Source organism: Eublepharis macularius, chromosome 1, assembly GCF_028583425.1.
Source record: "Eublepharis macularius isolate TG4126 chromosome 1, MPM_Emac_v1.0, whole genome shotgun sequence".
Classification (NCBI taxonomy): Eukaryota; Metazoa; Chordata; class Lepidosauria; order Squamata; family Eublepharidae; genus Eublepharis; species Eublepharis macularius.
This window is the reverse complement of record NC_072790.1, coordinates 38382239-38397938: the sequence shown is the minus strand read 5'-3', so window position 1 is coordinate 38397938 and position 15700 is coordinate 38382239. Positions and strand designations below refer to the sequence as shown.

Below are 15700 nucleotides of genomic sequence, written 5' to 3'. Positions count from 1 at the left end.
TGAGAATTGTTTGTGTTGCTTTGGCAGGGATGTTACAGAATGGAAAGAAGTTTGATTCCTCCCGAGACAGAAACAAACCTTTCAGGTTCAAGATTGGCAGACAAGAAGTCATTAAAGGCTTTGAGGAAGGAGCTGCACAGGTATGACAGACCATGATCGCCTTTTCTGAGGACATCCAGAGTGAACAATTGTAGCAAGGGTTATCATCATAGTGAATGAAAAATAACATATAAGTACCTTAAGGGGGTTGTATTTGGTTTGAATATAAGTAAAATTCAATTAGATACGCCTTCGAACCTAGCCATGCTCCTTCATTCCTTACTACCGTACTCATTCCTTACTACCGTATTACCTGTAATACCGTACCATATTGTGTTCATTTAAAATGTGAATCAAACAGTGCCTTTTCAGGCTAACTAATTAGCTAATTGCATTTCTGATAGCATGCCAGAAACTGAGACGAGCATGGTGGCAGTCCGTGTCCAGCTGCCTTGTCACAAGCTCGGTTAGTTAAGGGGCCGGTATGGAACAGGGATTAAATATTCTAGGATAAACCCCGGTAACAACTTAGTGTAGACGAATTACTGGGGAATTCAATAACATTCTGAGTTGCTCCTGTTCTTTGTGAAGCACTGAGGTTTGCTTTTTACTTCATCCCGTGGTCCCTCAGGCTTCAATTCCTAGAATTTTTGCTGTTACTCTGCATTGTGTGTAGATGAATGTCTCAGAAAAAAACCTTGAAAACGACTGGTGCTTCTTTAGCCCAACTCCTATCTTCTCCATGGGGCTGTTAACCGTTTTCAAAAAGAAACGTCTTCCCTTTCTCCAAAGAGTTCAGGACATCATGTATAGTTCTCCTATCCCCCGTTTTATCCTCCCAGTAATCCTGCAAAAAGGGTCAGGATAAGAGACAGTGATTTGCCCAGCACAGTGAGCTTCATGGCTGGGAAAAGATTCAAACTCAGGTCTCCCCATTGAAAACCTGTCATCTTATCTACAGTGGTTCCAGAGGAGGAGAGCTGTATCTGCTCCCTAAAAGTATACCATACAGGTAAAAGCCAAGTCCGATGCCTAATCAAAATAATAGTAAATAAATAATCAAGCAATCAGTAATAAATAAACAAACAAACACTGTCACTCCACTGAGGCATGTCTGAAGCCTTCCTCCATCCTATATTAAGCCAGCTTAAGTGACTCTTCCTTTTGAGGAAGGCTCGGGTTGAAGGAATCCCAGTTTCATTCACATGACCACAAGATAATCATTCATGAAATGGGAAAGATTATTCTTTATAAAGGAAGATTAAAAGGGTTCTTTCTGAGCAATGAGTGTTTTAGGGAACAATTTTAAACAGGTCTATGAAATATGCCCAATTTTATTCAGTGGGGCTTATTCCCAGGAAAATGTTCTTAGGATTGCAACCTGTATGCAACTGCCACTGATATAAATGAATGTTAGCATACAATCAAATTTATTTTAACCAAGTGTAATGCTTACTTTTGCAAGCTTCTGCTGCATGTAATGAAGGGAACTGAATTGCTGCTTAAATTTAAAAAATGCTAATAAGACCCAAGGATCAACAAAATGTCTCTCCATACATTTTCTGATTTCTGAATCTAAGATAGAATGACAGCTTTGTTGCATGATTTGATAAACATGGAGCAATCACTCGTGCACTCATTGAGGAAGAGAACCCATAGAAGGACTATGCATTCTAAACTGGAATTAAATTCCACCAAATAAAGTACCCTCACTTAAAACATGTTTAGGATTAGCGTAAGAAGCTCCATCAGAGAAAGCAAGCATTGAAGAAACAGTTCACAGATATGAGAGTCAATGTAAGATTTGGGACACCAGAGTTCTAATCCACCGTTTGGCATAACGTTTCCTGGTTGATTCTGAGTCAAACACTCTCCTATGAGCAGGGCTTTTTTTCAGCTGGAACGTGGTGGAACGGAGTTCCGGAACCTCTTGAAAATGGTCACGTCTGATGGCCCCGCCCCCTGATCTCCAGACAGAGGGGAGTTTAGATTGCTCTCCATGCTGCTGGATCAGCACGGAGGGCAATCTAAACTCCCCTCTGTCTGGAGATCAGGGGGCGGGGCCACCAGTCATGTGACCATTTTCACCAAGGGTGATTTAAACTTTTAACCCCCCCCCCTTTTTTCCAGGTGACCCAAAGTGACATCATTGGTCCTGGGAGTGTGCGCGCACTTTGCTCACACGCACGTGGTACCAGGGCCACCACCTCCCACTAAGAGTTGCCCCCTGTGCTGGCAACCCACTGAGTTCCACCACCTCTTTTCCCAGAAAAAAAGCCCTGGATATGAGGATAAAATCAGAGAGAATCATGTACGCCAAAATGAGCACCTTGAAGAAAGAAGGCTGGGTTTAAAATGCTCTGATCTGGATGGCCCAGGCTAGCCCAAGCTCGTCAGATCTCAGAAGCTAAGAAGGATTGACCCTGATTAGTATTTGGAGGAGAGACCATCGAGGAAGTCCAGGATAGCTTAGGGGGTGCAAGCAATGGCAAATCACCTGTTTGTCTCTTGCCTTGAAAACCCCAGCAGGGGTTGCTGTAAGTTGGCTGCGTCTTGATGGCACTTTACACACACATACAGATATATGCTAACTTACAGTGCAGTCCTACACTCTTCTGTTTGAAAGCAATAGATTTAGAAAGGTGTAACTCTGCTTAGGATTCAACTATTTTCGGAACACGCAATCTCTGAGTGCAAGTGACACCTGACACAGGTTGGACACTTGTCAGCTTCCCTCAAGTTTTGATGGGAAATGTAGGCGTTCTGGTCTTGCAGCTTGGCTGCTGTCCAATGGACTTTTCAACTGTCACTTGTCCAACAATCCGCCAAGCTGCCTACATTTCCCATCAAAACTTGAGGGAAGCTGGCAAGTGTCCAACCTGTGTCAGGTGTCACTTGTAGCTTGGCTCTCAGATACCTAACAGTTAATTATATGTGCCAAATTTCATCAAACTACTATCCACTGGCTCCACCTAGTGGCTAATTGCATTGAAAATTACAAATTCATAAACATGCCTCAGTCCAATGATATCGACTGTATTATTGTGACAGACCATACTGTCTGGAAGTTATTGTCACTCTGTTACAGTTATTACCAAACTACTCTTTTATATTACATTATTTCAGATACACACCTGGTTCCTGAGGCTTTTAGATCCTAAACCCAGTATCTGACTTCTCTTTACTTGTGCTTAAAAGAGGAAGGATCTTAATCTGTGACTTCAGTTGAATCATTTCTAGCTTTAAAATTAGACATATACAAGTGGGACACCCACTGTAACTGGCAGTGAGCTTCTGTTCCCCCCCATATCCCCCTCCCTACACTATTTCCTCTTTCCCTCCCCCTGGCAGCCCCCATACACTTTCCCCTTTTCCTGCTTCCCTCTCTCACCCATCTACTCACCCTTATTTATCTGCTTTCCCTCCTTTTCTCACTCTGGTAGCCTCTCCCCTTTTCTTCTCTCCTGTCCACCTCCCTGTCTTTTTCTGTTCTCCTCCCCATTTAAGTTTCTCTTTCTTCTCTCTCCTTCTCCAGATTTTTCCCTTTCTTCCATCTTTTACCCTTTTCAATCTCTTAATCCTGCCTTTGACTAACAGTAAACAGCTTGGAAACCTCAGTAATATAGTAGTGGTTGCCTAGCAACTCCCCAAATATCACTGAGAACTCAGTGGACAAACTTCTTTTAAAGCTGTAGTCGTTCTTTCTGTTATTTTGGGTTTTTAGTGCCCCCTCCCTTTCCTTTTTAAGATTTCAGGTTTTTTGTAAACCTGGAGTTTCCCTCAGGTTTGTAGAACCCTCCCTCCAATCTGTCCCTGACACAATTGTGTGGATTTTTTGATCCACACTTTGAGGTCCAGTTCAGAATCAGATAGAATGATTAAAATGTATGGGATTGCTGGTAACAGGTTTTCTGATGTGGTTCTCTTGCCTTCCATTTTCTCCTTCCGCACTGCTGATAGATGAGCCTGGGACAACGAGCAAAGCTGACTTGCACACCTGACATGGCATATGGAGCCACAGGCCATCCTGGAGTCATCCCCCCAAATGCTACTCTCATTTTTGATGTGGAGCTTCTTAGAATAGAGTAACTCAGAGCAACTGACTGAAGGCACCTGTTGATAACCTCCCATTCTCTTCTCCCTCTCCTTTCATGGGGAGCATCTCCATTGGAATTTCTGTCACTCCTGCTGTCAAGCCAACAATGCCTCTGCTTGAGGTTGTTTTCTCACTTGCCTCGTTTTTTAAAAAATGTTGTTGGTGTATGTATTTGTCCTTGTTTAGATGCTTTTTTTTTGCTGTGGAGACAGAAAAACAATGGCTGTAACATTTTGAGTTGTAAATTTTATTTTAATTTGCATGTGAAACTTTAAAATTGTGATTAGAAATATATACACACACAACCATAAATATATAGAGAAATTACATATTGAAAAACCACTGCCTTACTATACACGTTAAAAAACGGTAAAAGAACACACAGACAGAGGTGCTCAGAAATCAAGTGTACAAGTTGTACATGAATGGGCATTAGCCAAACCAAGTTACCTGCGCTGCCACTTTTTCTCAACTTGTATGTTCTGCTTGCTGCTGTTTTAAACAAAATTCCGAAAGAAAAATAAAAATCTTGATACTTTATTGCTTTTCTGCTTTGTCTCTTTCTCCTTCAGTTTTAAAGAAGTCACAGAGGTAAATACGGGAGTTCTTAATTCAGAGAGTTTATTAATTTCCTCAGATCAGGCTGAAGTTATTAAATGGTTCATTCCTATTAACAGCTGGATCAAACGTAAATGAAGCTTGTAGTAAGTATATCACAGAATCACAGAGTTGGAAGGGGCCATACAGACCTTCTAGTCCAACCCCCTGCCCAATGCAGGATGAGTCTAAAGCATCCTTGACAAATATTCATCCAGCCTCTTCTTGAAAACTGCCAGTGAAGGGGAGCTCATCACCTCCCTAGGCAGCTGATTCCACCTTTGAACTAGTCTGACCGCTAATATCCAGCCAGTACCTTTCTGCATGTAATTTAAGCCCATTGTTTCGGGTCCTACCCTCTGCTGCCAACTGGAACAGCTCCTTGCCCTCCTCCAAATGACAGCCTTTCAAATATTTAAAGAGAGCAATCATGTCCCCCCTCAATCTCCTTTTGTCCAAACTAATGTTCCCAAGGACCTCAGCCTTTCCTTGTAGGGCTCAGTCTCCAGAACCCTGATCATTCTCATCACTCTCTTCTGCACTCTCTCAATTTTGTCCACATCCTTTTTGTAGTGAGGCCTCCAGAACAGCACACAGTACTCCAGGTGCGGCTTGACTAAGGCAGCATAGAGAGGGACTATGACCTCCTGCAATTTCGATGCAATGGCCCTTTTGATACAACCCAAGACTGAGTTTGCCTTTCAATTCTGCAAACTGTAACCAGTAATGAACACATGGCCCTGACCTGGATAGCCCAGGTAAGCCTGATCCCGTTAGATTTCAGAAGCTAAGTAGAGTTGGCCTTGGTTAATACTTGGATGCGAGACCTCCAAGGAAGACCAGGGTTGCAGAGGCAGACAATGGTAAGCCACCTCTGTTAGTCTCTTGCCATGAAAACCCCACCAGGGGTTGCCATAAGCCAAATATGTCTTGAGGGCACTCTCCATCATCAATGAACTCACGAAGCAGCCTTGTACTAAGTGAAACCATTGGGTTATCTGGATGTTTACTAGAGGCTCCCATGCAGGGCAGACCAAAGCCTAATCTAATAGTGCTGTACATCCTTGTACCATTCTGTGAACCAGATTATTCTGACAGAACTGTTTTGGGGAGTTCTTTGGGGGAAATGGATTGAGTACAATGATCTCTGGCAGGAGAAGCAAAGGACAGAAGGAATAAAGGGGGAAAAGGTGTCAATTAAGACTAAACATTGGTGGGGCAGTCCCTTTGACCACCAAAATGACTATCCTGGGAATCAGGGAACCTTTAACAAAAGCCGTATGGGACAGGCGGAAATAAGGGGAACTGGGGAAGATCAAGCAAAAGCTTGCTGGATCCAATACAATACTTTGTATGATACAGAAGCTCATACCATGAATATCATTGAGGACTAGAGAGTGTTGCACTCCCCCTGAAAGAGCAGATTCATAGCTTGGGCGTGCTATTGGATCCAGGGCTGTCTCCTTAGTGGCACATAGTGCTTTTTATCAACTTTGCCCAATCGACTGGCTATGACCCTCCCTTGAAAAGTGCAATTTGGCATGAGAGCCATGCTCTGATCCCATACGGGTTAATTACCACGATGTGCTATACATGGGATTTCCTTTTTAAAAATCTCTGGAAAATTCAGCTAGTCCAAAATACAGCAGCCAGGCTGCTGTCAGGGGTGGGATACAGGGGTCATATCACTCTGGTGCTGAAAGATCTGCACGGATTACCCATCTGTTTCTGGCACAGTCCAAAGTTTGGGTTCTTACCTTTAAGGACTTAATTGGCTTGGGATGGGGCACCTGAAGGACCTCTTCCTTCCATACTGTCTGGCCTGCTAGCTAGCGAAGATCTTCCTTACAAGCCTTGCTCTCTGTACCCCTATCTTCAGGCGGGTGGTGGTGACTAGGGACAGGGCTTTTTCAATGGCACCTCATCTGTGAAATGCCCTTCCCTTCAAGCCTCACCTGACACCTAGGCTCCTCTCTCTTAGGCTCCAGGCCCAAGCTTTCCTTGTTTTAACCCAGGCTTTTAATTAAGGGGTAGATTTTTAAGGCTATTTTTATAGTCTTTTTAGTCTGCAAACTGTTCAAAATACATTTTAAGCTGCTTAATATCTGTATGTTTTTATGCTCTGGCAAGGTTTTCATTAACAACTTTCACGGTGTATTATATTTTATTTTGTAAGCGGTCTTAGGCAGGTTCTCTGGAAACGCAGCATAGAAATGCATTAAACAAGCAGGCCCATCAGCAGGCACCACTCTGGGGGATATCATCTATATCCTTACATGTTTTTCTTACCACTGTGAAGGTCAGAAACTTTTAAATTCAAGACTGGTATCCTTGAATCAATAAATGCCCATAACCTGCAGCTTGCCTCCGTTGTCATGTTTAAGCTTCTATTGTGGTTATGTCAGCACAACCCATTCCTTCTACACACTGCACAACAAATTGTCTGCATCATTCATATTTCATGTCTCTGCCATTTAAGTTAGTGTAATAGATTTTTTAAAAGAGCCATTGCTTCCACTATTAACACTGTCTTTGGGGTATAATTTCATGCTCTGTTTCTTGGGGAGGGAGAATGTAGCTGAAAACAAAAGATGCTAAGCAGAAAGCTCATAGCTTTTAAAATGAATTTATCCCAATCAAATCTGATTGATCAGAAGCAGATTACTATGGCAGCTGGATATACAACTGCATTGCAGTGCTCATCTAGATCCCTCTGTGGAAGCCGAACGAAGCTTTTGATGCAGATATTTAGATACTGTATACAACTAGAACTGGATCAGAGTCTTGCCATTAATAAGAAAGATCATCATCTAAACATGCAATGTTCACTTATTTGTACCATTCAAGTACAGGAACTAAATTCTGCCATTGCAAAAGTTATTATGTTGCATTTTTTTAAAAAAAGAAGTTTGCAAAGTGTGAACTTGTGGGAAGAAGAAACAGGTTTTGTAACTTTCTCAAGGACTGCAGTAGTGGGAAAGAAAAAAAGGGAATGCTTAGAATCTGTTATCAACTCCCCCACCCCTTTCCCCCTTTTTAAGATGATTTAACTTGGTACGTAATGACAGCCTGGTTGCCTTCACAAGAGGAATGTCTCTACATGCACACACTGAGCACCCACCAACCAAAGTCAAGCAGAAACAAGTCACAGGCGGCAAGTCACCGTCTGTATCCACACCATTCAGTTGAGAAACTGCGATTCTGCTTGTTCAACTGTCTTGGTCACAATAAGCCGTTGAAAAAGTGCATTACACAAAACTGGAACAAACTGCAGGCACACGCCCATCAGGCTCCACCCCAATAACTCGGCTTCACCCCAATAATTGGATGAATATATCATCAGTACTATGAACTTTATTGACTTTAATACAACTAATAAGAAGAAATTGCTGAAGGCACACCCAACAATTGAAGTCAACTTCAGACAACTGAAAGAAAAATTTGTATTACTATTTATGAATGTAAGTAATTGAATTTTCCTGTACCGATGGTGTATATGTACATAGCATTGATATAGTGACCCCCTCTTCATGTTATTGAGTATATTGTTGTTCATGAGTGATTGATTCAGACAACATTTATACAGTAATTGAGCACTTTTTGCACATAGGCACTTTATAATATAAAAAATAAACAGGAATTTAGTAATATTGGTTATATACTGTGTGTGCCCTCCAAGAGGCTGTTCCCATCTCTACATAGCCACGTTTGTTAAGTAAGTAGCCTTTGATGTCAATTACATACCCTTTCTGAGCCCCGATTGGCCACCATCACTCAGGAAAGTAACAAAAAACCCACACTGAAGTAGCATTCAGAATTAATGGTTCCAAATAATTTGCGGATTGGTTGCCCTCCCGCCTTTCCATCGTCTCTGTTACCCTGAAAAATGCTAAGAGAGGGAAGATTCAGTACAGTAACACCATTAGAGCTAGTTCAGGATAGCTATGTATATTATCCTTTTTGATCTTTCAAACTGTATAATCACTACCTTTTATGAAGTTAATGGAAGGGTAAAGAAGAACGAGGGCTGCCCACAACATGCACTTATCTCAGGATCACATAACCAATTTTAATCACGGAAATGACAGTCTTTTTTGAACAAACAATAAAGGAAGGTGGTATACAGACGCGTAGCATAAATCTTTATCATTAAAGGGACTGGACTTGTGTATGAGAAAAGCAAACGGAGAAACCAAACCCTGTCTTAACTAAGAACAGCTATAATGTTGGCAGCATCGCAAAGTGCCTCTTATCTTTAAAGCCTGCAATGGAGGAGCCAGGCAGTTTTAGCTTGTTCGCACACTCCAGACTTAATAATGCTGCGGCAAATGAGTGAGGAAGTGTGGGCACCAGACTCCTCTCAACAATGGGGCAATCTTAAAAATACAACATATCCCACTTCTATATCTCATATTCTGCCCATTTGAAATCAGCCTCTTTACACCACTCAAGGTAATACAGAATGTTGTAGTTGAAAGTATACAAACGCCCTTATGACAGAAATCAAACTCAGACTTGAAAAAATGTGTTCACTTATCAGATTTACAATATTTAACTTCAAAATTATTTTACATTTCCTTGCCTTCTTATAGTTAATGATTATATTAATGAGGCACAACGTTTTTGTATAAGCCTCTGATTTCCAGGAAATTTCATCAGCAGTATAACAAATACCATGGTTAGTTTTTATTTTGAAACGCCAACTACAAAATAACATCTGAGTTACACGGCGATAAATTCTTCTGAATCTGGAATTGTCATGTGTTCTATGTAAAAAAAATTAAGCACTAAAGACATTAGTGCTTTAAAATCGATGTGCCTATTTGAGGGAATATTTTAGTCCAGAAAATAATGAAGGGATTAAAACAACTGTCCATAGACCCAGGTTCCTCACAAAGGTCCAGGATCTTATTTTGGTGGGTCTGTGTTTATTCCATATTTCTCCTTCAGGAGTTTCAGCTGTTCTTCCTTTTTCTTTGTATCCATTTTTTGGAATGCCTAAAATAAAATATAAATACATTGTGAATAAATTAATTCTCTCCATTCAAAACATTTCAATCAATTTTATTAAAATGATCCTATTTTCTCCTATTTAACCAATCACCTTAGCAAACACTAGGAAATCCAGAGGCATTATACTAAATTTTATGACTCCAGATAAACACATGTATGCTATTCCTCAAAAGAGAATCAAGCCATTTGGAAAGAGATTATTGCCACGCTAACAGCTTGACTTCAAACAATAAGCCTCACATTTCACCACCTCTAAGTTTGTTGGGAGATTATTTATTAAAATAGTTATAAACTAATGTAGATTCCAAAGTATCTTATGTAAGGGGAATTTACAAACTGCTATCAGCTTGTGAACATCCATCCACCCACTCCGTTGTATGTGGCAAAGAATCACTTTCAGATAATCCAATGGGGAAATGTTTGTAAATTGCAAGGCGAGACCTAGTTCTTTACTTTCAGATCAATGTGCCAAAAATAACTAAATCTAGACATGCATGGGTGTACAAACACAAGAATCATGATCTTTCCCACGTTCTCCTCTCTCCCTGGCAGTCTTTTCTGATAGCAGGAAAGTTTATTCCTGCAGTTTTGTAACTCTTGTGGACCCACAAACAAAGCTACCTTAGCTGCTAATACTGATGTAGAATGTTCTTTTAATGGTGAGGGTGATGGTACATGTCTCCAAGACTCTGGAGAAGCCTTATGTTGAAAGGAATGGGCTGTACTAAGCACTGTACTGAACTCCCTGAGAAGTTTGTATATTAGATGCATTCACTGTAGCTTTCTTCTGAGGCAGTGCTGCCATGTCCTTTGGGTGGACCACATGTCACATCACTGCTCAAAGCAGCTCATCACCAAGACTTTAGAGCAAGGAGTCAAACTATTAACATTTTTAGCTTGATTCCGGGTCATGGTTAGCTGTGATCTGGGAAGGCACTGATGGCTGTCAGTCTTTCCTTTGTCCACCCCCCCCCCCCACCAGCACTCCTTTCTGACCACAGGAAAGTTAAGTCCTGAAGTCGTAACCATGTGGCTATTTGACCATTTAGGTTCCGTAACACCAGGGATACAGTTTCCTCCAGCCAGAAAGACTGTTGGGGAGAGGGGATTGCAAGAAATACCCACGATCCTTGTGTCCATGGATTGCAGGACCCATCACATTATATTCACAATATAACTGTGTCAATACACAGTTGAGCAGGGCAAATTAATGAATCTATTATGTTATAAACAAACATTAGGGTATAATCCGAAAGTATGCAGTGCAGCCACTTTGCTGCTAAATACAACAAATAGAGGTGCCTACTCAAAGATTACAGAATGGAAATGAAACCACATGGGTAGGATAATACACAAAATCAAAATCATGAATACAGTCAAACCGGTATATATTGGAGCAGAGCTCTCCTATAAATCAGAAAATTAACCATCTCAGTGAACAAAGTAATACAGAATACTCTAGATAGGAAGGCATCCAACAAGTATAACAATGATCCAATTATGAGATTCCATACAGGAAGGCGTCCCACAGGTAAGCTTACCTGTGGGACGTCTTCCTGTATGGAATCTCATTGCACCTGGATCATTGTTATACTTGTTGGATGCCTTCCTATCTAGATTACTTTGCTAAAGCTATGCAGCACTGGGACTGGTCAGAACCAGGATGCAAGACCTCTTGAGAATCCTATATATGCTGCCTGAGGCTTCACAGAAGAGGGATATGATAACATGGATCTCACTTCCATATTTCTCATAACAAGTGCAACTACAGCAGATGGAATCTGTATGCAAAGAAATCACTGTTTTAACAAGTAACTGTATATGCTGACCAAGACAAAGGCCCGGTCAGATATCCCTTCCTCCCAGGGTCCTCCAGCATTCCAAAAGGCCTGGACAAACTCAAAATATGTAACATTCCTCATGTACACTGGTTTTAGGAGCCCATGATTCATTCTGTTGGGACCAGCAAGTATACCATCAGAGTTGTGCAAAACTTTTATCAGTAATTCAAATTACACAGAAAGCACAGGAGATTCCGGATTATCTTCAATTATCCCAGTACTGTTCTCACAATGCCTTTGACCAAATGAAGTTAAAAGTTCACCTTACGCGGTAACAACTGTTACATTGTTTTAAGAAAAAGTTTATATACTTGCCCTGTTTGCGTTATAGTACAACACCACAAGGTATCTGTTGCACACGTTGAATCCTGACAGATGATCACATGCATTTTTGGCATCAAAGATATCTTCATAGACAACATAGGCTGTTCCTCTAGTCTCAGGAGTATTTCCTCTGTAAAGCAAGAACAGCTTTACTATTTACTAAGAATAAAACTACAAATTCTATCAGAATTCAGAACTGGCAGAAGAAACTGTGTCACCAGCACAATGTTAAATGAACTTCTTTAAAGCAATGCCCAATTTTGATTTCTTGGTACGTCTTGCCTCAATCGTCCTTGCCTTAGACTTTTTTGGCATTTTTTTCCTGCTCTAATCCTAGTCCTACTGCATTGTTTATTAGGTCTTTGCCATTTGTTTGAACTGATTTTTGATTTCTGTAATACTCTGTGAGTCTTAATGAGAAAGATAGGCTATAAATGAAGATAACAACAACAATAGCATTAAGGCCATAATCCCATGCATGGTTAATGAGCAGTAAGCTCAATCGAACTCAGTGGGAGTTGCTTCGATTAAGCATGCTTAAAAATTGGAAGCTACAGCGTGTCCAGTCTCAACTCACAGAAAGGATTCCTGCCAAACTCTATCAATCAAGAAAGAACCATCAAGTAATGCCTAACAATGAAGGGACCGAATGCATGAAGACAACCAACTCTCATTTTTTCAGCATCTTGCCCACAAGAGTTATTGGGCTCAAGAGATACAAAAGTCAGGACAAAGAAAGCTTCAAGGCTCCATGTGGTTTTACAGATCAAGTACAACAAACACTGTGATTTCATCTATTTACATAAGTTTACGTCAAAGGACAACCTGAACAACAGAGTCTGGTATGGTACTCTCAGAAAGAATGGTTACATGTGTCGGCTAAGAACCAAAAAGGTTCCAATCTTCCTGTGCACTAAGAATGGATAAAACAACAGCGTAACGAACTGCTATTCTCATATCACTCTACCATATACATAATGATTTCACTTTGATGCAGATATTAAAGATTTACCATGGTGCTACGTGCTTTCCAATGTCATTTTTAACACCAAAGCATTCTTTGACCATTCCCCTCGCCAAATTTACCATCTTTATTCCAGAAATTCACCAAATTCTCTTGTTTTCTAAGAAATACTTTCAAGAGTAGTTTTCAGGCATCAGTTCCTTTATAGCATTTTCCTGTGTTATGATTCTTTAAAAAAAAAAAACCTTTAAGCCTCTCTGTGTGACCCCAATACTTTCATTCTGAAATTTGCACTGTGAAATATCCCACTTAAATTCTAGGTTTGCGTATGTACGTATGAAGTGGCCTTGTACTGAACCAGAACACTGGTCCATCAAGGTCAGTATCATTTACTCAGAGTGGCCGTGATTTTCAGGAGTTACAGGTAGAAGCCCATCACATCACCTATTATCTGGCTTATGATATATTTGTCTTCTACCATTCTGCATCTTCCATAATTACAAACTTGGCTTTAACTTGTCCCATGTGCTATTTTACACAGAAACTGAAATAATGTCCTGCTAGTCACCCAGAAAATACAGCATGACTTTAGCAATTCTATTATTAACCTTCGTTTTTGGAGCATTTCATAGACTTACACTCTGATTTGTCGAATAGGTCCGTATTTTCCAAAAATATCATACATTTCTTCCGCTGTGATTTTATACGGCAAATTCCTGATATACAAAATTCGGTTGACTTCAGGGGGAAGGCGAATCTAGATTTGATCAAATATACAAAAATAGCAACAGAAGCACGGATTTCCAGAAGACAGGTACTCAGTATTAAACATTTCTAGGTTACTCATATTATTAATCTCAAAGCTTCTCTATCCCTACAATCATACAGTATCAGTCGCTAAGTCCTTAACACAGCTGTTCAGAGAAAATAAGATAATTTGGGTCACTTAAGTGGACTTTGCTGTTTTAAAATGGGGCCCCCCCCATTTTATTAAAATTGCAATTCTACAGACAGGCACATTTAAGACCAGTGGTTTAAATGAATGTCTATTTAACATATAATCAGGCTGTGAAATCTAAACTACATGCAATATAGTAAAGCCTCCTCTTTAAATGTGTCTCTTCCAATCACATACAAAGAAGGGGATAAAATTTAAAGGTCCACATGGTTGGTGTGTGTTAAATCTGCTATCCGTCCACCATTCTTACCCACACAATCCATTTCTGCAAGTACTTTTGAGACAGGTTCTGGTAACTAATGAACACAACTAGGAAGGGATTCTAAAGGAAAGCAAACAGGGAGACAGCGCATCACTTTCCCCAAAAGCATATTCCCTTGGCCCTTTACATGACACCTGTACTTCACCTTATTTATGAATGGGGCAGACCCAAATTTAAAGATATGTGTCAGTTACTGATTCATATAGTTTGAGTGTGTGCCTCCATAAAAAGAAATGCAGTGTTGTGCAGTGGTTACTGTCAGTCTGGGAGTCCCGTTCCAATTCCCCCTCACTCCACCACTGGGTGGGGGGAGAGCTCACTGGCCAGTCACCTTTTCTTAGCCTCGTAAGGATGCTGGGAAAGGATAAAACGTGGAAGAGGGGATCGTGTACCTTGTAAGCTCCTTGGAGAACAGGTGGTATAAAAAATTAACAACAAATGTAATTTAAAACACATGCTGTGCGACTTCTATATAAGTAACATTCTCAGGGTGTCACACTTCCGTGTAACAAATGTATTTGCTTCATTTACTCACACACCCTTTCTCCCTAACGGGGGCCCAAAGCAGCTGGCCTCACAACAACCCTTTGAGGTGGTAGGCTAGGCTGAGAATGTGACAGGCCCAGGCAGCTTCCACCACAATAAAAGCTCAACCATCGCTATGTTAGTTTACAACACTCCAAGGCAGCCACTTTCTCCTGGAGAACTGATCGATGTGGCCGGGAGATCAATTGTAAATCCGGGAGATCTTCTGCCACCGCCTGGAGATTGGCAACCCTGAAAGGAACCCATACAAAATGGCTGTCCCGGCCCAGGAGAGCGGGGAGGCAGCCCGTACTTACGTTCGCGCGTTTCGCCGCTTGCATCGCCATGGCGCCGGTCTAAATAGAGACCTCGCTTCGATCACTGGGAAGACCAAATACCTCCGTGAAGGCCGCGGCAGCCGACGAAAAAGAGCAGTGATGCTTCTAGTGCGCACGCGCGTGTTACGTCACAAAAATTGCCCAGCTTCCGTTGGCCCTATAGAGATAAGTAAAAAGAGGTGTTCCGCGCACATATCTCCCAAGGTTCCATGTAGAATGCCTCAAATGGGTGGAAATTCAAGGGAATAGGAAACTTTTTTTTAAGGGCAGGGCTAGAGGGTCTGTTCTCTGCCACTGCTTTGGAATAATTGTGATCTCGTGGCTAAAAGGCAGAATTTAAGGGGAGGGATTGCATGCATATATAATACAAATAGAGGGGTACGATTTGGGGTGCAAAATTCCTTATCTACGCTGCTCGTGCATGGGGGGGGCATAAGTATTGGAAACTAGCAACCAGTTGCAGTGCTCTCTCAGCCTGAGATTCTCAACTCTGAACGCCTTTTGCTTTCCTATAAAAATAGCAGCGTGCAGTTACTTGTATGGAGAACTGTTTGACTACTGCAACTTGTAGGGGGAGGATGCCAAAACCATGATGGAAGAGGACAGATCTGCGACCCTTCCCCCGCTACGTACCCCTTGAGTCAAGACGGGCTACAGCGGTCAGCCAAGGTGCCTTCCCATCCAACTTGGCGTGCATCTCATTCCATCTCCCCCCAAAGTGGATGCACCGCGTCGAGATTTGC

General features: G+C 41.4%; 2 protein-coding genes across 2 annotated transcripts in view; one reads left to right on the top strand and one right to left on the bottom strand.

Annotated features, from left to right (window-relative positions):
- The window catches only part of FKBP1B (FKBP prolyl isomerase 1B), a 40197-nt gene extending 35522 nt beyond the window's left edge, over nucleotides 1-4675 (top strand). Inside the window, exons 3-4 of the mRNA XM_054981014.1 lie at nucleotides 28-140; nucleotides 4000-4675. Of these exons, the coding sequence (XP_054836989.1) occupies nucleotides 28-140; nucleotides 4000-4128 (242 nt within the window). The 3' untranslated portion in view covers nucleotides 4129-4675. The remainder of the gene's footprint in view (nucleotides 1-27; nucleotides 141-3999) is intronic.
- A 3395-nt stretch (nucleotides 4676-8070) lies between these two features.
- On the bottom strand, nucleotides 8071-15094 carry SF3B6 (splicing factor 3b subunit 6). Its single transcript, XM_054975212.1, has 4 exons — nucleotides 14937-15094; nucleotides 13513-13631; nucleotides 11902-12040; nucleotides 8071-9730 (listed from the first exon to the last, which is right to left on the bottom strand). Exons 1-4 carry the CDS (start codon nucleotides 14964-14966, stop codon nucleotides 9641-9643), a joined length of 378 nt encoding a protein of 125 aa, XP_054831187.1. The 5' UTR covers nucleotides 14967-15094; the 3' UTR covers nucleotides 8071-9640.
- Between the last annotated feature and the right edge of the window lie 606 nt (nucleotides 15095-15700).